The sequence below is a fragment of the Physella acuta genome, unplaced genomic scaffold (assembly GCF_028476545.2).
Source record: "Physella acuta isolate Inbredline_101_S28 unplaced genomic scaffold, ASM2847654v3 ptg001369l, whole genome shotgun sequence".
Classification (NCBI taxonomy): domain Eukaryota; kingdom Metazoa; phylum Mollusca; class Gastropoda; family Physidae; genus Physella; species Physella acuta.
The window spans coordinates 28,986-54,525 of record NW_026732884.1 but is presented as its reverse complement, the minus strand read 5'-3'; the positions used below and the strand labels follow the sequence as shown (position 1 = coordinate 54,525).

The 25,540-nt window shown below is 35.9% G+C and overlaps 1 protein-coding gene across 2 annotated transcripts; it reads left to right on the top strand.

Annotated features, from left to right (window-relative positions):
- Nucleotides 1-25,164, top strand: LOC131927070 (tyrosine-protein phosphatase non-receptor type 13). 2 transcript variants are annotated; one of them, XM_059282727.1, is made up of 43 exons: nucleotides 1-121; nucleotides 3,422-3,574; nucleotides 3,685-3,860; nucleotides 3,996-4,061; nucleotides 4,326-4,418; nucleotides 4,721-4,816; nucleotides 5,054-5,228; nucleotides 5,412-5,605; nucleotides 5,979-6,085; nucleotides 6,249-6,370; nucleotides 6,939-7,071; nucleotides 7,227-7,428; nucleotides 7,638-7,712; nucleotides 7,929-8,097; nucleotides 8,272-8,422; nucleotides 8,751-9,039; nucleotides 9,820-9,870; nucleotides 10,763-10,983; nucleotides 11,346-11,434; nucleotides 11,932-12,047; nucleotides 12,184-12,266; nucleotides 12,678-12,823; nucleotides 13,114-13,176; nucleotides 13,818-14,720; nucleotides 15,115-15,277; nucleotides 15,421-15,481; nucleotides 15,617-15,710; nucleotides 15,908-16,044; nucleotides 16,150-16,908; nucleotides 17,615-17,764; nucleotides 17,945-18,091; nucleotides 18,352-18,531; nucleotides 18,656-18,826; nucleotides 19,020-19,111; nucleotides 19,279-19,325; nucleotides 19,582-19,707; nucleotides 19,860-20,044; nucleotides 20,409-20,499; nucleotides 20,917-21,181; nucleotides 21,460-21,625; nucleotides 21,860-21,988; nucleotides 22,337-22,399; nucleotides 22,759-25,164. In XM_059282727.1, the coding sequence occupies exons 2-43, from the start codon at nucleotides 3,442-3,444 to the stop codon at nucleotides 22,825-22,827; spliced, it is 6,948 nt and encodes a 2,315-aa protein (XP_059138710.1). In that variant the 5' UTR covers nucleotides 1-121; nucleotides 3,422-3,441; the 3' UTR covers nucleotides 22,828-25,164. The 2 variants fall into 2 exon arrangements, with proteins under 2 accessions (XP_059138710.1, XP_059138709.1); XM_059282726.1 differs by having other exon boundaries at nucleotides 11,929-12,047.
- Nucleotides 25,165-25,540: the final 376 nt, after the last annotated feature.

Sequence of the window (25,540 nt, the reverse complement as noted above, 5' to 3'; positions counted from 1 at the left end):
ACAAGCTGAGTTGAGTAGATGTAGGAAATAAAAGAACAAAATATGGCGGAAGCATCGTACTCATTATTTCGATAAACTTTGGCAACCAAGGCTGCTTAGAATAATCCATTTCGATTTATAAGTAAATATAATCTAATTCATATAGATGCCTAATTGCATGAATAGCAAGATATAGATCTACGAATCTAACTAATAAAAAGGCTAAGGACAAAATTAAACTTTCATACTTCATTCATTCTTCTCAATCTTCTGACTTCTCAGTTCTGACTTCTGTTGTTACTCAGTCATCACGATGATCACGACTCATCATGATAATCAGTGGTACTGGTTACTGTTATGAGTAAGTTACTTGGTCAGTCAGTGGTTACTGGTCTCTCAGCTGGCTCATATCTAGATCTAGATCTAGATTTTTTTACATTCTTAGTCATCTAGATCTAGAATCTCTTCTAGATTTCTGATTTAGATTTAAGATTAGATCTAAAAAAATAAAATCAAGATCAGAATCTATCTAGAGTCTAGTATCTAGATCTAGTTCTAGATTATAGATATCTATCTAGTATTGCTAGTCTAAGACAGTCTAAGTCTAGATCTAAAACAGGGGTCTCCAAACTACGGCCCGCGGGCCGGATGCGGCCCGCGACGTCCTCTTATCCGGCCCGCGGAGATCTTTTTGTCCACGGAAAAAACGTTTGTTGGCGATGGCTGAGGAACTTAGCCCAGAAAAATCAAAGACATGTCTGGAAGAAACTGGCCCCCGAACTGAAATTTGAGAGTTAATGCGGCCCTCGGACTGAAAAGTTTGGAGACCCCTGATCTAAAAGAACTTGATCTAGATCTAGTTAAATAAGAACAAAATAAGTAAGTAGTACACGCTAGTAGGGCTAAAAAAAAAAACAACAGAAAAATGTGTAATAATGAACTAGAATCTAGATCTAGCTGTGCTAGACTATAACTATACTCAGCTGATTGTCACTCAGACTACCTCCACTTAGATCTACTATTAAGTTACTAGAGACTAGACAGACTAGAAGTGAGTTTATTAGTTTATATATGGTAGGGAAGGGTCCTAGTGACTATCTAGATCTAGAATCTAGAGAATTTAGACTAAAATAGTGTGGGAGAGTGGTCACATAATAACACTGCATTCTTTCTTTTGTGTGGAACACTTTGTATTATATATACACTCACAATGACTCCAAGCACAATTGTCATACAGCTATTGCTCAGACTTTGAGCTTTATTAAAGTTATGCATTGCCTGTGCCCCCTTAAACCGTGGTATTTTTCTCATGCAGAAAAGAAAACATAAGCGGCAGAAGTGGGTGTTTAGAATTTTAAATAAAGATCTAGATATAGATTTAAAAAAATATAGTTTAATATTTTCTTTGTGAACTCAAGGTGACCCATTGACAGAGACAAGATTTGTCTCCCACCTGTAAGAAAATGTAAGCAAGCTATCATATGAGCAATGATGTTAAGAAGATTTTTGAATATTTAAAAAAATCTAAACTTGATCCAGAAAGTTTAAAAACAACATACAACACTAGTTTATTTAGTTTATAACTTTTCTTCTCCTACGTCTGGAGAAAAAACAAACCACCAAAAGCATGAAACAAAAAATGTCTTGCAAATTGTGTCTCATTACTTACCAGTGATTCTGCAGGTATGTCTCGCAACTTACCTCCTCACTGCAAAACTTGAACCATTGAATGCTTAGCTAAAAAGTTGTGTTAAAATTAGCTTCTAGATATAATATAGCTCACCGTAAATGTCAAGGTTATTGCTGTTTTCTTTACTTTAAGTTAAAGAAGAAAAAGTGTCTACTAACAAATTAGTCTTTTTTAGGGTTACTCTGCCTTGTACCATAGTTTTGCTTAGCGTTTTGAATAATTAATGAAGGTAAAAGTAAAGTTTCCCTTTTCAAACCTGACGGTCTATGGGGCAAGTGAAGTAGAGTTCAGTTGTTTCTGTGACCTCGGCATATGAAGAGATAGTGTGGTCAGCACTATGCCCAGCCGCCTTTACTTTCCCTAACGTGAGTTAGGTACCCATCAGAGTTGGGTGGACTCGGGGACGGTCTACTGACTTAAACCCGGATTCGAACTTGAGACTTAAGGGTTAGCAGTCTACCGCTAGACCACTCCGTCCCATTATTAATTAAGGTATGTAATCAGTATTTTAGTCTAATAATGTTGTCTCTCCACTGTAAATGAGGACCAGCAAAGGATGCAGTGGGGTTGGTGCAGTTGTGTTTGCACTAAAATTGATCACTTGAAAAAATTTGCATTCCTGTTGTTTTTAAAGAAAATATGAAGGATCGGTTTTGCATAATTATTCCATTATTAGAAAGAAAAATATTTCTAAAATATATAGAGTATTGATTTTAAGTTTGCTTGGTATGTCAATATTGAATTGAAATTGCCCTTATAAAATTGATCAAGGCAAAAACCTTTAAACCTTTATCTTGAGTATTCCAGAGGCGTAGCACCCCCCCCCCCCCCCCAAACTTTTGATTTGCACCCCCTCAAACTTTCGACTTGCACACCCACCCACACCCACCCCCCACCCCCCACCTCAAGATTTCGATTTGCACTTCCCTCAACCTTTCAATTTATTTTTCCAATCCATTTTGGCGCCCCCTAAGGTTGGCGCCCGGGGACATATGTCCCGCCCCCCCTCGCTACGCCTCTGGAGTATTCTTCTATTTTGTGTGTCTGAATAATGCCTAAATCTGTGTGAAAAGCAAACTGTCAACTACTATTCCAAACCATTGGTGTAGGCAGAATTTTGTCATTGGAAGAGGGTGGGTAAAAAAACAAATTTATGGGTAACAGTTTTAGGATGTGAAATTGTGGTTTGACATTCCTAATTTTGAAATTGTTTACAAAAAGCAACACAAATGTAACTGTTATTTAAGAGACTACTTGGAGGGTTCAAATTCATACTAACACTTGTAGCCCTATATAAGAGCTTTGATGTTACATCTCCTTACACAACACAGCCCCCCCCCCCCCCAACCTTTTCAAGAGAGTCTACTGTATGACAATAATGGATAGTAAATTAATAACTTTGTCCTTTTCACTTTTAATATAGTAATGAGTTATTAATGATTTGTTTTTCCAAGTTTAATTCAAATTATGATATTTATTGTTCACAATCTGATAATATATGCATTGATCAATCAGTGGTGTAATAATGGGTTACATAACTTATTTATTTTTAAGAAAAACACATTTTTAAAACTTTTATTTTTATATCTAAATATTAATAAATTTAAATGTTAAAGTGGTAACAAATTACAAGTTTTATTTAGATTCTTGTTTTTATTATGTTTTTTGTATGCTAGAATGCAGCAGCTCCCCCCCCCCCCCCCTTCCCTTTTTCTATGATGTTAATATTGTTCCATTTGATTATGGTTTCAGATACTATAAACATTCTAAGTATGCCAAGCCTTACTGCCTTACCTCTGAGTCTCTCAGAAATTCTAGAGACCAGAGGGGGACCACTCAAAGAGCTAGAAATTTGGGCTCTCCTCTGTCTGTGTGCTGAGGCACTGCAGGATATCATAATCAAAGGTATTTCCTCAATGAGACAATGTTTAACCCTAAGCAATCAGTTATAAAAACATTTGTCCTTCAAGAACTAAGTCGGTAATTTTAAAATGAATTTTTCTTCTTGTTTTTAGGAGAGGTCATTGCAGATGTGTTTCGACATATGATTACACCAAGCAGCTTATTGTTAAAGAATAATGGCACTATAATGCTTACAGAAGTTGCCCACAATCTGCACGGCTCTTTATATATGGCACCAGAGTTGCAAGCTAATTTAAAGCAGCCATTTTCAGATACTGCTTTTGAAAAGGTAAAAACTTAAGTATTGAGTACTTTTTATTTTCATTATTTTTTGTTTGCTCAAAAAGTTTGTTTTGTAGTTACAGTTACACACTGTTTAGGATTTTCTTACTGTGGATAAAATATTCCTAATTTTCTATTTCAGATGTTTGTATACTCTCTGGGTCGCACCTTACAAGTGGCTTCAGAGTTTGGTCTAAAAGAGAATGAGGTGAACAATTTAAAAATAAATTTGAGAAAACAGTGAAATTTATATTGGTATATAAGGCTAACGTACATTTATGCACACAATGTCAGTTTTTATTTTATTTTGGTATATTACTCTTTCTCCCATGTCCTGGGTATCAGTTATGACCTTGATGTCAGCAAGTTTTTATTTTATTTTGGTATATTACTCTTTCTCCCAGGTCCTGGGTATCAGTTATGACCTTGATGTCAACAAGTTTTTATTTTGGTATATTACTCTCTCTCCCAGGTCCTGGGTATCAGTTATGACCTTGATTCTCTTCTACAAGCCATGAGTGAGCGCAATGCATCTATAAGACTGAGCTTGATGTCTATTTTAGAAGTAAGATCTTTATTTTCTTTTTGCTATAACTCAAGCTTTTTTAAATTAAACAACTGCATTATCTATTACGAAATGTTTTACAAAAATATTTAAAGCAATGTAGAATAATTAAAGAAGTAGTATGCGCCTTTGTGGCATTATTATATACTGTGTAATACACTTTTCTTAACCTTCATTAGGAGGCTGTAATAGTGAAGATGACATCAAATTCTAGTATTTCTTTAATTAGTATAACATTTTGAGATGTTATAAAAACCTTTATGTAGAGAGGAGTTTTATTTGCTGTATTTGCTTTGCTACAGGCTTGTGCACTTCAAGCCAGTTCACATTCACTTAAACCTCCAAACACATACACTTTGTCAAAGCTTTACAGATCTGTTCTTGGAAATCAATTAAAGGTAACTGAAAATCTTCCTCGTGGTTAGATTTTTTCTTAGAAAATGTTTACATTAAGATTTCTAGAGCATGAGTTTATTTTCTTAAAGGTCACTAATATTTATGGATTTTTATAAATTCAAATAATTTGTATAAAACAATATAAGGGTTTTTAAAAGTTAAATCCTATAAAAGCTGGGTGATGTTAATATGGATCATAAAAAGTTGGATACATTTTTCCATTGTTTACATTGAACCAGAGGTTCATGGATGATGAAAGTCTGAGCAGCAGCTGGAGCCACCAAAGCCTGATGTCCATGCAGCCTGGCAGAGCCCGCAGGCCACGCCCTCGTGTCAGACATCGGCATGAGCACAGAAGGTCATGGTCACGTTCAAGGTCCAGGTCACGGTCACGTTCTCCCAGCAGAGACAGAGGTTACTATATTTTATTTAATTAGTGAAGCTTTATTTATTGAATTTGCATATTTAAATTATATATTTACTAGTCTTTATGAGTTTCCATTTGTTATTTTTTTACATGATAGGCCTACATATTTTGTTTTGTTTGCATAGTTAAAATTTTTATTGCTTTTGTCTTTTTCTTTCATGTGAACACAGGTGACATTGACTCAGGGATTGTGACTGCTAGCTACCAAGGCTCTACATCTCCTCAGAAGCTGGTTGCCCCTCTGCCTGGGTCAAACGACACACATGGGGCACCCACAGCCACCTCGTCTGCATCACAACTATTAAACACTTCCATGACTTCCTCGTCTAGTAATTACTCTGACCTGGGAACCAGGTATTCACAGGTAGGTAAAAAAAAACCCTAGGTTATCATTTTTCTGTTTATATTCTACTCAGTGTATAGCAGCTAATTAGAAATAATGCCAGTTAGCATGAAATGTTTAATTATGCTGGAGGAAAAAACTATAAAGTTGGAATAGTTTTTTGATCCGCTTCAGTGTTACAATTAAGAATGTAGAAAATAGAATAATCATAAAGCAGAATTTAAAATATAAACACGATATTTTGTACTTAAATTTTAACCCCTTAGGCCTGTTGTATTGTTTTAATCATAAAACAGAATTTAAAATATAAACACGATATTTTGTACTTAAATTTTAACCTTAAATTGCCTGTACTTAAATTTTAACCTAAAATTGCCTGTTGTGTTGTTTCAAGGCTGCTGCATACTCAGTCCAGGGCTTGCTAGGCCAGAGACAAGGCAGCCCTGCATACCAAAAGTACATACAGTTAAAAGAACGGCAGATTCGTCTGCGTCAAGCTCGGTAATTATCTCATACTTTATCTTGTCCCCTCCATTAAATTTAAACCACAAAAATTTTTAGGTCTGCATAGTTTATACATGTTAAAAGTTAAATGACCAAATTTTTTTTCTTTCCTTTAAAAAGTTATTATGTTACGAAAGTTGAATTACTAAATCTTTCACAGTTGTGGCAAACAGCAGTCAGCATTAAGTGATGTCCGCAGTCGACTAATGACACCTACTTTAATGTCATGTGAAAATATGACTGATGCTCGTTCTATGGCATCACTGATGTCATACACATTAGGTACGTTGAAAGCTCTTTGTTAAAAGCTATTTCTTTATTTATTACTATTGTTGAGTGTTCCTTTATGTTGAGATAGTTTCCGGTGTGATAGCTATTGGTAAATAAAAGATAATAAGGGAAATAACACATGAATAAGGGAGTGAAAAAGAGAATATAATTAAAATTTCAGTTATATTTGAGGATTGAAGAGAAGTTGTTGTGAGGAGAGATTGGTTTAATTAGGAATAGAAATAAAACTTTCATATACTGTCCCAAGTCCAACTCAACCACCTCCTAACAATATCTGTGTCCAACTGCCTTCCAACACTCAACTTTCTCAACTGACTAACGGCTCTAATGCTTGGGTTGATTGGCTGATCATCATACATGACTGGTCAGTTAGTTCCTAATTGATTGGGCAATTCTATCTGTTCAGCTTGACCAATCTCTAGCTGACCTACTCTATTTTATATTTCTCCTTTCTTTTACCTATTTTTCGCATCATCACAATACCTTTTTGGTTAATAGAATCAGGGGTAGATCCATTTTTACGACTGGCTCACCACACATTTGTCCTTGTTTAATCCAGGAACATACAAACCAGACTTGCATGCGCAGCTGGGATCACAGGCAGCACTAAACTACAGCAAAGATACAGAGACAGATACTGGAAGTCAGCTGTCACTGTTGTTAAACACTGGGGACTACACTGGTCATTTAAGGTACATCCTTTTAGAATTTACAGTCATCTTAGCTTGGGCATCCATACTACAGTCATCTTACTTTAAGACACAAATTTTTGCTTTTTTCATGAAAACTGATGTGAGAAAACAACTTTTATGCTTAACTTGTTCCATGAAAGAGATATTTTTTTCAGAGCTGAAGAAGCAACCGTATTTGCTGTACCAGCCCTGCAGCAACCCCAGGTGCAACCTCTGGTACAACCTCAGGTCCAGCATGTTGAAAAGAAAAGTCAGCAACAAGTTAAGCCCCCAAGAAAACAGCCGCAACAAATTCAACGTCAGCCATCATCTGAAGCACCAACAAAGCCCCCCCACACAGAGCCAGTCAAAGTCAGGGTGTGTGAGGCCTTTGTCCACATTATCTTTCATTCAACTAAAGCAATTTCTAAAGTATTTATATAACCGCTTACATGTCATAAAATAAAAGACTAAACATACAATTTGAAATTAAGCACTTAATCAGTGAAAAAGAAATTAATTCATTTCCTATGAAAATTAGATTTTCTTTTGTTAAGTCTTATAAATGGAAGATTTTATTTTTGTAGGAATACAGTGGACCACAGTTTTTCCATCTGAGTGATAGACCACCGATCAAGATAGCTTTACCATTGTTTGGAGATGTAAGTACACATTTTTAGCTCAGAAATTAGTTTTGTTAAATATATTTGACTTCAAGTTAAGTATTCATTGTGTTAAATATATTTGACTTTTATTCAAGTATTCATTGTGTTAAATATATTTGACTTTTATTCAAGTATTCATTGTGTTTAAATATATTTGACTTTCAGTCAAGTATTCATTGTGTTAAATATATTTGACTATTATTACTCCACTAGGGTGTAAAGAACGCAGCATCTGCCAGAAAAGTGATTGTTGTCCACCTCACTGGCCAGAGGCTGGAGGTTGTCCTGGACCCAAGCATCATGGGAAGGCAGCTGTTTGATGCGGTCATTCCATACCTGGATCTGGATGATTTTTTCTTCTTTGGCTTGACCTACATTTGTGGTAAGATTCAATGAAACAGAGAAACAAGCAATTTAATGTAAAATATGTGTAATTATGATTTTTAGGTTTGTTGTTTCATAATGCTAGTTCCTTTAAGAATAATGATCTTAGTACCTTGTACTCAGTAAAATCTACTACCCATTGAATGATATTGATCCCTGTATGTGCCAACAGAAGGGGAACATTTCTTCCTGGACGCTGACACAAAGCTCCACAAGGTGTCGCCAGAAGGCTGGAAGGAAGGACCTAAAAGTCACTCTCCCCCTGTAACCTTTACCCTCTATGTCAGGATTAAGTTCTACCCAGAATCCTTAACTGACTTCAGGTAGGCTGTTGATTTTTTAAGATGCATCTTTTTCCTGGTATGCTTATTGAAATGAATTGCTATATATAGAATTGTTGAAATAGTTACATCATTTTTAGTATTTAGCTTATCACAATCAATAAAATTGTAATAATCAAACTTTAAAATGTTAGAATTAACAAAATTGTAATAAATTTTAAAATGTCAGAATCAATAAAATTGCAATAATCAAACTTTATTGAAATGTCAGTCACTAAAATTATAATAACCAAAGTTTTACAAAAAAACTCTTAATTTAGACTCACATTCTTAAAATGATATTAATCAGACGTTTGTTTGACCTCTCTAGACACACCATCAGCTACCACCTGCTGTACCTGCAACTACGTAAAGACATCCTTGAAGAAAGAGTGACAGGAAACTCTGATGCCTTGTTCAGGTTAACTGGGCTAGCGCTGCAGGCTGAATATGGTGACCACTCACTGATGCCCACTGAGGGATACTTTGCCGTGGAGCACTACTTCTCATACATGAACATCAAAAGATACGGAGCTGCCTATTTGTACAACAATGCTGTGAGGGAACACAAGAACTGTAAAGGTGTTGGGAGCTCTCAGGCTGAAGTGGAGTTTATTAAGGTACTTTAATTATGTTTGTTGTTGCTGGGGATAGATAGATACACATATTAAGGTACTTTAAGGAGTTTATTGGGTTTGTTGTTGCTGGGGACAGATAGATACACAACCAACCCGACTTAATATCAGTGTGGGAGGGGGGGGGGGCTGTGCAGGCAGGGGTGTGATATTGTTAAAAGTCCCCACCCTCCCTCAAGCAGGTGAGACTCACTAGCTGGTGGGGACATCAACCCATCTTGCAGAAACAACCCCAGAATCAGAAAACTTCTGCCTCTTAGATTGTTCTTGGTTGAACTAAGGTTATGGAAGTACATCTAAAAGAAAATGAGTCTGGAATCTGAGTCAATTGGACTTATAGGGCATAGCATGTTGACATGGAATACTTTATTAGGTTGGAAGAATTGCCCACCAACATAATAATTGAGACCACGCACAAAAGAATGCCAGTGCAAAGAAAGATTTGGTGTCCATTACTGCCAGCATAAAGAAAAAACTATTTACTTGAATACCAGTTTAAAAAAATATTTAGTTACTGTAAGTTCAGTATTAATGTCATCTTGTGTTTAATTTGGCTGTAAAAATGTTATTTGTTGCCAGTAGTTTCAATTCTATTCAGTTAAGCTTTCTGTTAATCTGTTCAGTAAATCTGTTAAGTTGTTACTCAGCTATTGATCTGTTCAGTAAAACACTTTTACACATGGATTAATCTGTTCAATACATCTGTTAAATTGTTACCCAATTATTAATCAGTGAGTTAATCTGTAACACTGTTAATACTTGCAGCATGTGCGCCATTTGTCTGAGTACGGGATCCATTTCCACCGGCTGTTTAAGGTGTGTAGTTTACTTGTGGTTTATTTGATATACAGAATTTTAAAAGGTTTACTGTTAATAGATTTTTAGCTTACTATTGATTTTTCCCCCCCACCATTTTTTAGGCCTGGCTTATTTAAATTGTGTGTGTATTTGTTATGTCACAGAGCAAGTCTCATACAGACAACTTCATGTGGATAGGCCTGTCTTATTTAAATTGTGTGTATTTGTTATGCCACAGAGCAAGTCTCATACAGACAACTTCATGTGGATAGGCCTGTCTTATTTAAATTGTGTGTATTTGTTATGCCACAGAGCAAGTCTCATACAGACAACTTCATGTGGATAGGCCTGTCTTATTTAAATTGTGTGTATTTGTTATGCCACAGAGCAAGTCTCATACAGACAACTTCATGTGGATAGGCCTGTCTTATTTAAATTGTGTGTGTATTTGTTATGTCACAGAGCAAGTCTCATACAGACAACTTCATGTGGATAGGCCTGTCTTATTTAAATAGTGTGTATTTGTTATGTCACAGAGCAAGTCTCATACAGACAACTTCATGTGGATAGGCCTGTCTTATTTAAATAGTGTGTATTTGTTATGTAACAGAGCAAGTCTCATACAGACAACTTCATGTGGATAGGCCTGTCTTATTTAAATTGTGTGTGTATTTGTTATGTCACAGAGCAAGTCTCATACAGACAACTTCATGTGGATAGGCCTGTCTTATTTAAATTGTGTGTATTTGTTATGTAACAGAGCAAGTCTCATACAGACAACTTCATGTGGATAGGCCTGTCTTATTTAAATTGTGTGTGTATTTGTTATGTCACAGAGCAAGTCTCATACAGACAACTTCATGTGGATAGGCCTGTCTTATTTAAATTGTGTGTATTTGTTATGTCACAGAGCAAGTCTCATACAGACAACTTCATGTGGATAGGCCTGTCCCAGCACAGCCTGACCCTGGCTGAGCCAGAGGTCCAGGGCAGGAACATTGTCCAAGACTACCCATGGAATTCTATCCTGAAAATATCCTTCAACAAGAGGAGATTCAGCATTCAGCCCAAAGTGGAGACCAGTAAAGGGAAACCACCTAAGATAAACTTCTACACCAACTCCTACAGAAAGTAAGCTGTGTTATATTTTTTGAGCCAGTAGTAGAGAAGTTAGCTCCATGCAGATAGGCATTGCACCATAAAAATAATGTAGATTCAAAATTATTAAACTTGACCATAACTTTAGCTGTAGATATTTTTTTTTTCATTTCCGATGTTTTTATCCTACATGTACTTCATATATTATACTCTCACAGAACAATAAACTAATCTTATATAACTCATACGATCTAGAAAATTGATGCTTGTGTCATTATTAATGACTTAGAGGTCCTACTTTATTAGAATGAGCACATTCTGAGAAAACAGGGTGAGAAACTAAATTAGAATTTTGTAAAAAAAATAATTCTTTCCCATTGTCTTTTGTCTCGCAGGGGCCGCTACTTACTGCAGTTTTCCACTGACCAACATAGATTCCAGATCAGAATGAGGACAAGACCCAGCAACATGGAAACTCTGGCAGGTAGGCAATCTATGAACACTATTTTTTCAACATGCATTTAAAACCACACATTAATTACTAAATTAATTCTTACTCATTGCTCAAAACAATCGTTTTCATTCTGTGAAGTTTTTGAATACCCCCATTATGAGCCATTTCTGTTAATCTTAACTAGTATTTTAGGTTGTTGTGTGTTTTTCCTCATGATAGCGGTGTGTAAAAGTTGAGCATTTTGTTATATTTTTTTTACTTTAAGTTTCGTTTCATTCAGTTGCATTCATCTTTCTTTATTTCCTTTTAATTATCATTTACAAATGTACATCAAGTCTGTTAAATAGATAACAGTTGTTATCTATCCATGATACATACTGATTATAGAAATCTGGACACAATTATGACGAAGATAAAACTTAATTCAAAGACGATCTGCAGTTGGTCAAATTTATCATGAAAATAAAACTTAATTCTAAGACAATCAGCAGTTGGTCAAATTTATCATGAACATTTTGTTATAGGAGATCTGAGTGTAGAGGTTAGCCCTGAGACAGTGGATGCTGGAGTTGGTGATGATGCTGTTCAAGAACAGGATGATGGGGACATTATTTTACCTGCATATGTAGACCCAAGTCAACAGGTAAGACACTGGACAAACAGATATAAATAAATATGTATAATGTTTCAAAAACATAATTTTTGATTTGTTTGCTAAGTATTTTGAAAAATGGTTTTATGTAAATATTACAATTATACTTCTTTCATCTCTTTATAAGGCCTTGCCTGATGATGATGATGAGGATGAAGAAGACTGGGGAGGACAATCAACACAAAATAACAAACCTCTCCAGTATAGAAAGTAAGTTCAGCATGGTTTATCTGTTGAGTTGAAATCTTGTCAATTAGTTCTGATTGAATAAAGCATTTTGCCTGTGCATGTTGAACAGATTATTAATTTCACTTTGTCTTGCTGAATTTTTTTTGTCTATTAAACCTCTTTTATCTTAATTTTAATTAAAAAAAAATTTGTTTTGCTATGATTTATGCATCTTGATGCTACTAATTCAGCTTTGTACTTGATTAAAATGAGGACTGTTAGGTATTAAGTCTATCTCTTCCCTTTTTTTGTTTTATTGTAAGAATGTTCTACTAATGGACCTTAAGTAAAACCATTCTTTGTGTATAATATAACATAATGCCATCTGTACTCTGCATGTAACCAGAATGCTGCATGTGAACTTTGTTTGCATCCTTTACTCTGCCCTCACAGCCCCCCTCCCTACCAGCCTCCTCGCATGGCCCAAATTCTAGGAGGACCTGTTGTGTTTCCTGAGCTCGGCACACTTCCACTGCATGTTTCTACATCAGACCTGACCAACACAACATTTGATGAGCATCAGCTGCAGCTATTGCTGGGTATTCTCACTATTTCATCATGATTCTAACTCAATAGCAGGTCGCAAATCTGCATTTAGCAGCATTAAATATTTAAAATAACTCACTACATCTTAACTAAATTATTTTGACCAACACATTATATATATATATATTTTTTTTTTTAATAACACTCTGAAAGTATCCGATAAATTGTACATAGTGTTTACATTAAGTTATGCATAAGTATGTGTAATCTATAGTATGTTTTGCCCCCTTTCACAAGAGTTCTGTAACATAACTTTGCAACAATTACATTTTCTCTTCTCCAGACATGAGTTCCAGGTCTTTAAGCCTGGATTCTGCAGTAGTCAGTGATAGAACAGACTATGATGGTAAATACTTTTTTATGTTAGCTCTTTATCCACTTCAAGGGATTCTTATATTTTAGATTTTAATTATTCTTTGATTTTTTTTTTTTAAGTACCAGACACTCTAAAGGTTTTAGAATTATTTGGCCACAAGAACACAGTAATAATTTTAACTACTTTTAAAATTTTTCACAATGAAATGAGTCTCTTAAGCCTTGAGCTATTTTAAGCTAGAGCTGAAAAAATTGGAGTGGGTACTAAGGATATTCTTTTTTCATGGCTGGGGGGAGGGGGGTGGAAGTTTTGCTTAATACTAATTATTAATTCATATTTGCATAGACTGGTAGTGGCTGTTGTATAAAAACCAACTTTTAAGTTTTCAAATTGTCTTATAAAAGCAGAAAACTAAAATTGTTGGTACACAGATGCAAGTAAATACATTAAAAAATTTCTCAGAACCACATTTTGTGGATTTGTTTGTTGACAGTAACTATCATTACAAGGGACTATTTGTCTGCTTACTCATCAGCTTTGACTTCCAAATCAGCATTTAAAAAATTAAAGACAGGTGTTAAGTTGCTCTAGGGTAACTTGTACTAAAAATGTTTTCAAATGTTAATTGTATTGGTACTGTAATGTAACCCTCCTCTTTTGTATTGTTGCAGAGGTGTCTCCCCCTTACACCACCCCTCAATATTTTATCTCGGGAGATCCACAAACAGGGCGACGCATCTTTGAAATCACATTAGAAAAGAAAGGGAAGTTAGGCATTGGGATAACTATTGTAGGAGGGGAGACAACCAATAGTTTAGACCTTGGAATCTTTGTGAAATCTGTACTGCCAGGGGGTCCAGCAGAGCTAGATGGGAGAATCATGCCAGGTGATCGGCTGATTGCTATAGGCGGGGTCAGTCTGGAAGGGAAGCAACACCACGAGGCTGTGGAAATGATTCGAGATGGCGGGGATAGGATAACTCTTCTTGTCTCGCAGATTCGACCCCCTGGCACTATAAAGAAACGCAACCATCAAGATGAGCATGTTGATTTTATGAGAAAATTGAATTCTTCTTTGATCAATAGCAGTAGCTATAGAAATAGTCTAGGATCTATATATAATGAAGATGAGTATTTAGGCAATATCACTAGTGATTATTTGCAATCTGGTAATTTCCCTTATAAAAATGGAAATAATGGTGATAGTGACAGCTACAATTCTGACAAGGAGAATCAACTTTTAGAGCACCTCACTTCAGACAATACACGTAGACACAAGAACCTTGTGGGAACCACAACACACCCCAACACCTTTCTGTCTTTGGCTGACATTGGAAACCCCAAGAGAAAACCTGGCAGTGGTCAGCAGGATGGCCAGGAGAGCTACCCAGAGGTGAACAACAATGAACTGGACGATGACGTTCTGATGAAACTTCGTGAGGACCAGGAGCTGCAGTACGAGTTGAACAGGGAGTCAGTCAGCTGGTCACCTGTGGGTACTCCTGGAGCTTCTGCAGATTTCTATCATGGTCAGCTGACTAAAGAGGAGGAGGAGGCCCTACAGATACTAGGTGGTGAGTACAATTCATTTTTATTCACTGTTACAGTACAAATCTAGTCCTAAGTTTAAAATATGTTTATCATCAGATTACACTACCCTTTTTCTATTTAGATAAGCTTTGCAACTTTTAACAATAAATTTTATTGTTAAATTTGATTACTTGTTTATAAAGAGTTACATCTGTTTCTATAAGTCCTGGCTTATAATTGCTTAGGTTTGCTTCCCTTTCAGTTTATTATAATCATAATTGTTGCATTATCACCCTTGACACATATTTATTGTTCAGTTCTATTCCTTTGTACACACACACACATAGATATATATATATAGAGAGAGAGAGAGAGAATCTGTATGTATTTGTGTTGGATACCATTTAATAACAATACTGTTTTCTTGTATGATAAAAGACATTGCAGCACTAGATAGAGAGGACTCATCATCTGACAGTGACTTTGAGAGTGCTGTGAAGAAGACTGTAGAAGGGCCATTGAATAAAGTAGTGGTAGGGAACAAGGCTGTCAACACACGCAACTACAGCTTGATGGAGGACCCAGCAGAGAAACCTTTAAGGTGGTCACTGTTATATGTCCTTCTCTGGTTGCAACTATCATTATTGGTTTTATTTGTAAAAAAAAGATGTTTTCTAATTTAATATTTGCAATTACGATAAATATATAAAAAAAAATTTTAATTTTTTAATTGGAAACTTGCAGTGAGGATGAATATGAGGTCACCCTGGAGAAGATAAATGGTACATTTGGAATTGAAATAGAGGCAAGTATTTGCAATGTTTTACACTGTTCCTTCAGCTCATGTCTTTTTCATGTAATTTAAAGGTTTATTAAAATATTCATCTGACCTCTAATCATTAATCCTTACGTAATCCTTCCATCATGTCTTGTGTTCCAGAGAAAGTACAGCACCAGTCATGTGAAGGATGGAGTTTACATCACCAAAGTCCTGAGAGGCAGCTCAGCAGAGCAGCAAAAAGTCTTGTCCCCTGGTAGGCCTACTTGTCTTTATGTACATTGTTTTTGGGTTAAAAATCATTTTGTTAAATAATAATTACTTTTATTGTTCACATTAAACCTAAACATTTATATTTGGAAACTACTCATGCTTGCTTCATCCTGTGTTATAGAGATCAATATGGTGTTAAATTAGCTTTATTAACACTTGAATTTTTTTTTAACTTACCAGGTGACAGGCTGTTGAAGATAGAGGGTAAAAACATCACTGGACTACAGGACGCACAAGCAATACTGGACTCAGCATTGGATGTCATCACTGTGAAACTCTCTCGCTCAGAAAATCAAGGAAATCAGTTTTATAATCAAGTAGGTTATGTGTACAATATTGGCCAATTTACGCTAACATTGTAAACTTGGCAAATTACTCAGAAAGTCAAGAAAATCAGTTTAATAATAAATATTCTGTTTCAGAATATTCTAGATGGAGATTTGATGGCCCATCCACACCAGCCCCCACAGGTGAAAAACTCCTACCTCAAGTACCATGACCACCAGGTGTTTAAACCCATATCAGACGACCTCACCCAACAGGCATCCAATGTTCAGTCATCAGATTCATCAGCAGCAAGAGAAAGATCAAACCTCAAGGATACAATCAAAATCAGGCCAGTAACCATGGCTGGCTCAGAGTCTAACACCCAGAGTGATGTAGACTCGGATGTGCTGGACAGTTCCCGCTCCGAGCTAGAGACCATCTACATAAATGCTGGGAGAATCATGTCCCAAGGTCCGCTAGACAAATCTTCACCTGAAGGGTACCGTAGATCAACCCCAGAGAATCTTCTAGACAGTGATATCATTGACTTCTCTGATGTAACCTTGAAAGGAGATGAAAGTTCAGAGTTCAACGAGCAGTTGTATGTCTTAAGGAATGCATTGAATGAGAGGCTCCACCCCACAGCTTCCCCTGAAAGCTTCTCCCAGTCTTCCTCCAATGAATCAGTCATCAGATCCCCACAGAAGATTTCAGAAGAAAGGCGGAAATCTTTGTTGAGGCTGAACAAGTTTGAGCAGGTTGATGGTTCAAGTCCCACGGAGAGAGGCCACAGCGAGGATGGTGGTGCAGTGGCTGAGCTACAGAGTCGGAGGTTTGATGAGGGTAACAGTAGGTCCAGCATCAGACAGATGGCAGCAATGTTTGAGCAACCTCCACCACCCAGCAGCCCAGAGGTGAGTTGGGTTGTTTTTAGCTTTTTATAAGTTGACTTTGTCATCTGATAGTAGTTTTGTTGGTTCTACTTCTACTGGGTGAGCTATTCATTCATCACCACAAAAAGAGAGTTGTGACACTGTCCCATCCACACAGCTTGCCTTAATGGTAGGGGATTAATCATCTTTTTCCATTCCTGCTCAATCCACATGGGGCAGATGAAGTAGGGTTCATCTGTTTCAGAGACCTTGGCATATGAAGGGATAGTGTCTGCACTATGCCCAGCTTCATTTGCTTATCCTGAGTTAGGTACCCATCAGAGCTGGGTGGACTCAATGACATTCTACTGACTTGAACCCAGTCTAGCTCTTTACTGCAAAACCATACCATCCCATGGTAAGGGGTTAGTCCAACAAAAAGTTCAGATGCAGAGAAAGTAATTTGAATTTCATGGAGCTATATTATGTGGGCAGTAAACACTACAGTCTAGAACAGGACATTGTACTAGGTACATTGCCTTATATATAACACTGTTCTGACCACAATATCTTTCTAATACACCTCATTTTGTTCTCACTACACAGTAACTTTGTTTATGGCTGTTTCAACACACCTAATTTCTTTTCAAACATAAAAGCAATCATTTTTCATGTTCAATCAAACAAATAAGCCATCATTCACCACATAGACAGTCAAGTAAACTGAGATCTGTGCCTTACCTTGCAGGTAATTGAAGTCAGTTTACACAAAGAGCATGAAGGCTTTGGCTTCACAGTAGCTGGTGGGGCCAACACTGGTGGCTGCTATGTCAAACAGCTGATATCTGACCCTGCCATCTCTTGTGGCAGGGTCAGGCCAGGGGATAAAATCAAAAAGGTCAGTGGAATGTTTTGTCGTCTTCTAGTCGTAACTATGTGTTGAAAATATTTTAAATTCTAGAAAAAAAGATGTTAGAATATGTTAAAGCAATATGTTAATTTGGAATCCAGTCTAAACATTTTAGTGTATATAAGTAAATCTAACATTTGTGTATATCTGACATGTTTACGTACACAGATAAATGGTACAGATGCCACAGTCCTGAGCCATGTTGAAGCCGTCACTTTGTTGAGGAAGATTCCAGAACTTGTCCACTTGCAGCTTGAGAGGCCCCCATCCTTCAGAGGCAGGGTGAGCAGGGGAGAGAACCTTACAAATTTGAAGGTTAGTTGGGGAAGTATCATCTCTTCCCACACCCCCTTCCCCCCCCCCCCCCCCCCCCCCCCCCCCCCACCCCATCACTTTTACCTACTATTAACATAAGTGAAGTATTAACTGTACTCAGTTGGCAATCTATAACTTTCTTAAAGGAAGTTAAAATATAATGAAGAAAACTGGTATATTAGCATTCCACCACTAATAATTGAAAGATTTCAAATGATTGAAAGGACAAAATAGATGTGTTTTTATTGATTTCCCTGCAGAATGTGTCCATTGTGAGTGAGTCAGCAGCACCAATCTCTGATGTGACCCAAAGGCCAGTCAAAGAACTGGTCAAATCTTTGGACACTCCCAAGGCTGTCATTAAACCATATGACTACAAGGCCAGCAAAGACACCTCAAGCAATCTACCACCAGAAGACCCCAGTGAAGACACACATGAAGTAATCCATTGACTGTTTTTAGAACCACTGTTTACAATAGTGATGTCCAATTGTGTGGTTATATTGATATGTCTCTTGATTTAGTTTGTGTTATGAAATATGCCCAATTTTTGCTCTAAAACAGAATATGTTAACAATCAAGTTAAAGAGGCAAGGGGAAGCAAAGGCCAGCCTGGGCTTTAGTATTGTACAACGTTCACATGATGGAGCTTCTGGTATCTATGTCAAGAAACTGCAAGTTGGTGGAATAGCTGAAACAGATGGACACTTGTGTGCTGGGGATCAAATTTTACAGGTTAGATCTGGCTAACATCATCTGGTGAAATGTGAATGGAGCGCTCCGATATTTGAGATACTTGTTGCATTAATTATTCAAAGTGAGACGGAATAGATAGGTTGCACAGCCTTTTCTTTTATGTGTCTTGCTGTTCAGAAATTCAGCAAAATTTCAGATTTTCCTATTCATATAGTTATCTCCCATGTCACAGGTGAACAGCACCTCCCTGAATGGTGTTGAAAAAAGCCAAGCTATTTCTATCATCAGAGAGGCAGGGGAAGAGGTTACGCTCACAGTCCTCAGGTAACCACCCACAACTTTAGAATGAATAATAATATATCATGCAGTTTTTATTTTAAATTATTTTTTTAAAGAAAGAAAAAATATTTTCTCTATAATTAAATTATTAGCTGAAAAATATTTTACTGTTTAACCTAAACTAGCTAAAACAAAAACAAAATTTCTGACAGATCTGACAAGCGTAAAGTTCATGCAGATGGCAAAAACTACACAAAAGGTAATAATATTTTTACATTATAAGCCTGATTAGTTACTATTTCAAGTATTCAACTCTATTTAGAAATACAAGTTTTCATTAACGCTACTACTCAGTTTGCTGAGCAGTTTCCTGAATAAATTTAATAAAGCTGCTGAATTTCTTAAGTTGGTAAAATAATTTTAGAGAGCTGATCCCAAAGTAATTCTCTAAAGGAATCGTGTATGTTATAATGTATTTGGGTGTGGCTAGGGATTAATTGAGGTTAATCTTACAGAGGCTGTAGACACTGATGAAGATATAAGCTCGTTAGCTGAAGATGCACTAAGCTTAATGGAGAGAACCAAAGATGAAGTTATACCAAGCACTACAAGTAAACCTGTGGCAGCTCAAGGATCTAAAGGTAAATCTTTATCATGAAGAAATCAGTTTTGTTTAGAAGGAATCTAATCTCAGTGAAATATATTTTTTAAAATGTATCTTTGTTTTTAATTGCATTTTTTGAAGCAGATGTATTATGCTTTTAAAATGTTGTTTTTGCTAATTTTTTTACAGCTCTGGAATGGTACGTTTCCCCTCGCAAGGTGGGCATGGATGTGCCTGTGATTTTAAGCAATGAATGGCTGGATGAGCTCCCCTTGTTGTGCAAAAGTCAGAACGCCAATGATGTCTACCTGATTCAGCTGTTCCAACAGCTGTCTGATGCTGTGGAGGGAGGGGAACCTAGTGAGGAGTTTAAGGTTGGTTTGTTTACAGTTGGTTTGTTTACAGTTGGTTTGTTTACAGTTGGTTTGTTTACAGTTGGTTTGTTTACAGTTGGTTTGTTTACAGTTGGTTTGTTTAGTTTTATTGAGCTTGAGGGAATCATCTTGTCTACTCATAGTTATTTGAGTGAATTAAAACCTCTAAACATCTGGTTTCTACAATATAAGTATGTGCTTCTAGGGGTCACTCTTGGCTTTCCCCCCCCCCCCCCCCCCCATCTATATATAGTTATTTACTTTTAAGCTCATGGTAAACCCTACTACCTTGCAAAGGATCTTTCAATTAGACTTTTGTACTATACAACCTACAATTAGAGTAACCTTTTAACCTTTGACCCAGAATCTTCACCAAATGAAAGAAACCAGTCCGTGTGATGTGGGGAGAATGGCATCCAACAAGTCCAAGAACAGATACAGGAATGTCTTACCCTGTAGGTCACTCTAGTTTTTGGCTTCATTCACTTGTATGGCTGTGTTTATGTTGTGTTGAAATTACTTTTTAAAAAAAAAATTGAAAAAAAAAGCTATAAAATTGTCCATACATCATCCAACAAACAATTTCAAAGTTTTAAATTTTTTTTACAAAATACAATTTTACATTACATTTTCCAAAATTAAAAGATCTTGAATTTCATCAGTTAAAATTCATGCCAATTTCTCTCAATCCAAGTTCTAAATCCCTTTATGTATGGATCTTGATATAATCAGAATTATTTTATTCTCAATACTCTGTCCCAATATGATATGTATACTTTTACATGCATGATACCATACACCAAACCATATTGATAATTCATGTAGTAAATGTTTTTCCCAGCTTGACCTATACAAAAAATATTTTGTTTCAGATGATGAGAATAGAGTGAAGCTTTTAAACATGCCCAACGACTACATCAACGCCAGCTACATCAGCGTAGGTGTGGGTGAGCAGCAGCTGAGGTACATCGCGTGCCAGGGGCCTGTGACCGACTCAGTCTCAGACTTCTGGTACATGATATGGCAGGAGAAGATCAACGTCATTGCCATGCTGACCCAGGTCACTGAAGGGGGGAAAGCCAAGTGCAACTGTTACTGGCCCTCAACTAAAGATGAAATTGTGGAGGTTTATAATGGGTAACAGTTTTTATACATCACGCATCTGTTAGTTTATGTCCTTGCTCAAGCCTAATACTTGATACATACAAGTTATATTTTTTCTAAAAAAATGTTATAATAAAAAATAATTTCAGAGCTAATTTGTGTATTTAAAAAAAAATACTATCAACAATTTGTTTTTTATACACAAAAAAAGTATAAAGCTTTAGATGAATCACAGTTTTGACATTAAGAAAGCAATTCAATGAAATTTTTTAGCTTAAATTAAAAAATGTACCAATTATAATTGTCTAAAGGGCCTTGAAAGTGAAACAGATGAGAAGTTACCACCTGCAAGAGATATTTGTGCTGCACATGACAATTGAGGAAACCAGCACTGGCTATGGAAGGGAAGCTACTCTATTGCAATACACTGGTTGGCCTGATCATGGGGTTCCTGAGACTGCTCTCCCTTTGTTAAAGGTACATGTTTGTTTCTTGTGTGAATAGTGTAATGTCTGGACACTTAGTTAATTAGCTGATCCATGGTTCTAGGCAGAGTCACAATACAGAGGTCTAAAATAGATCATATTTAACAGCTGTCCTAAGTAACAGCTGTCCTAAGTAACTTCATTTCATCCACCCAATACTGTGATTTTTTTGTCCCTACTCATGGGTCATAGGCTTATACAGCTATTTCCTCTCTCTATATTTCAGCTACTTCAAGTGGTCCATCTGTTTGAGCAAGGGTCACCCCCACTGGTCCATTGTAGTGCTGGCATTGGTAGAACTGGGACTTTTATAGCAGTAGACATTGCTCTCACATCCATTGAACAGGGCCTACAGGTACTCATCTTTTTTATACTTGTCATAGCCAGATTTTAGTGTTGGCCTGTTATATCTGATGGGCAAATGATTTATTTATTTTTAAATTGTAGTTTTAATATAGTAAAAATTATGTTTTTTATTTTAAAAGGATTTATTATCTAAAAATTTGTAAAAATATATGTTTGATAGGATATATTTAGTCTTGATTTATTTAAAAAAATAATTTCTTTTGAATAATTAATAGTATTTTTATGGTAAAGATAAGATGGCGATTATCTAAAATTGAAGGCATATAAATGGTTTTGATGTAACTATCTTCAGTTTACAATGAGAAACTAAATGAACACGCTATTTACATTCTAACAGGTGAATTTATATGACATAGTGAGCAGTTTGAGGAAACAAAGATATGGCATGATTCAAACAACTGTAAGTTCTGTTGCTTCTGTTATTTACATCATGACTATAGAACAGTGGATCACACGGCTTGACATACCACATACTCAGATAGTCACTAATTGAACAAATTGGTATGATTGTTGAATGGTAGACTCTGGTTGAGTTACTTTGTAGACTGTGGTTGAGTTACTTCCCTGCTCAGTTCAGTAGGACTTCACTAAGGTCTTGGAAAGTAAAGGTGACTTGACTTGGGGTTGACCCAACAATAACAAACTACTGTAAACCAGCTGTTTCTTAAAGCTACTTTATTTGATTTCCTCCAATATTCAAACATGTTAAGTTACTTTCTCTTAATTGACTATCTACTATAACAAACACCTATGTTACAGGACCAGTACCAGTTCTGCTACACTGCTTGTATGGAGGCCCTGTTGAGTCTGGACTGTGAGGACAAATAGCCTCAAGGGGACAGCCTGAAACAACAAAGATCTGGACAGCCTAAAGAAGGGGACAGCACAGATAAGGGCAGATAGCCTTAAGAAGGGGACAGTACAGATAAGGGCCGATAGCCTAAAGAAGGGGACAGCACAGTTAAGGACAGATAGCCTTAAGAAGGGGACAGCACAGATAAGGGCAATAGCCAAAAGAGGATGGCACAGATAAGGACAGATAGCCTAAAGAAGGGGACAGCACAGATAAGGGCAGATAGCCTAAAGAAGGGGACAGCACAGATAAGGGCAGATAGCCTAAAGAAGGGGACAGCACAGAAAGAACAGATAGCCAAAAGAGGACAGTACAGCACAAATGAACATATTTAACCTGTAAGGGAGAAGCACAGATAAGGACAGATAGCCTGAAAGTGAAGCCTGGTTTTCTCTTCACTTCAAATACACAGCTAAATATGTTGAGATGGATTAAATTTATTGGGGTTTTTTTTTTTCGTGTTTTCACACAGATGCTTTATGCAACTGGGATTCAAAATAGCTAATTAATTTACCATTAACCCTTTACTGTCAGGAATCGAAAACCTTTTTTTCTATTTAACTACTTTCTTTTTTTATCTTTTTATTTACACTTTAATCAATGTTGAATTCATCAGCAGTAACCTTTTTGTTAGTTTATAATTTAACTAATTATTTATACAAGTAAAAAAAAAATGTAAATAAAACTGTTTCTGACCTGCTTCGGTATCTAAAAATCTCATTACTATGCTGAAATGAAAATACTGCCTATAAAGATCTCAGGCACATTTGGGCACACAAGACAGTAAAGGGATAAGAGTAAAAAAAAATCTTTTCTATACGTCAATGATTGTTATCAAGTCAACCTATACTAAGGTTGACAGGCAGCTGATTTTTACTTAACCATAACAATAACATAACCTTTCATAAATCATCAGCAGTAACAAGACATTTCCTTATGAATTTGTCATTGAGGTGCTCTAAAACTGGTTCATATTATTGTGAAATCCAATTTTGGTTTTGGTTTGTACTCTGTGAAGAACGTTGTACCATAGTTTGTTGTACCATATGATTGTACCTGGTTGTGATAGTGATCAAATGTGATATTTCTGATTGTATATGTAATCATGACAAATTCTTGTGATGAGTGAATGAAAATAAAATACTCTCCGTCCTACAATATAAACATGTTCTACCTATAAACACTGTAGAATTAGAGTTTATGAGGTAATCAACTTTTTCTATTTATTTTATAAGCACCTAACACTGGATTTATTTATATTTTTGTACCATAATTCTTTGCACTGTAATATGGTATTAATTGAAGTTAACATTTTTTTAATTACCAAAGATCTGGATAATGGTTTATTTTATTGTATCTTTATTATGATATAACTTCATGTGTGGGATTTTGGGGTAAAATCTTTTGTACTCAAATTTCATATTTTTGGTAAATTAATGTTTTTGTTATTTAAGAACAATTATTAATTGGATGTAACTGAAGAAAATTGTATTTCTACTGTGTGCAATATTTTATTTTCTCTTAAAGGGGGATTTATATTTGGCAAAAACATTTTTTTCCTTGTCAGAATTGTTACATTATCTTCCCTTACTGCCCATTATAGCTCTGTGATGTTTAGAACATGTTTGCAACATGTAGTTGTAACCAATGGTGTTTGCAACATTTAGTTGGAACAAATTGTGTTTGCAACATATAGTTGGAACAAATTGTGTTTGCAACATTTAGTTGAAACAAATTGTGTTTGCAACATTTAGTTGAAACAAATTGTGTTAGCAACATGTAGTTGGAACAAATTGTATTTGCAACATTTAGTTGGAACAAATTGTGTTTGCAACATATAGTTGGAACAAATTGTTACTGTTTAAAGTGATGCATTTAAAGAACAATGGCCTAAAGTCAACCCACTGTTTGTTTCTACAAGCCAGTGTCAAGCAATATAATATAATCTTCCTATACTTACAGTATTTCATTTGTTAAATACTCAGATTTCATCAGAACCCTGTGTGGATTAAGTCATAGCCAATAGTGTGACTTGTATGAACACAACTCCACAGTCCCATTTAGTATTATTATACTAACTTATGTATCCTATTTAGCCAACAGCATGTTACTGTATTGCCATTAGTCAACATTCCTGTAATCTGCGTCACTATATTAGCAGATGTAAACAAGGTTCACACAAGAACTCCGGCACCTTTCGTTTTTACTCATTTAAGAAAGCGTCAAATTTATTTTCATCTTTGTAATCACTTTTTTTTACATTTTCGTTGGGTTACTTAAATGAGTTTTGAAATTATAACAATGTGAATCTATACACTGTTGTTGTTTTTTTTAATGACATGTTAAATTTATGCAGATGTTCCACACAGGATACAGATAAATTCTAAAACTTAATACCACCTGATAGTAAGTGATATTGAAAAAAATGTGTTGAGAATTTGGAAACATCTTCATAGACCCTAAAAGAAATTGAACAAGAAAGTGTTCTATAATGTAAAAGTACTCCTTTACAGACTGTTACCTCTGCTTTGGTAGGGACAGTGTGGTGAGCACTATGCTCAGCTGCTTAAAAAGTCCCCCAATTTGTGTCAGGTACCCATCAGAGCTGAGTTGATTTAGGCTACTATGTGCTTTACCATAACTTCCCATGGTACTGTTTAATAGAGCCCAAAAAGCACACATCTCTAA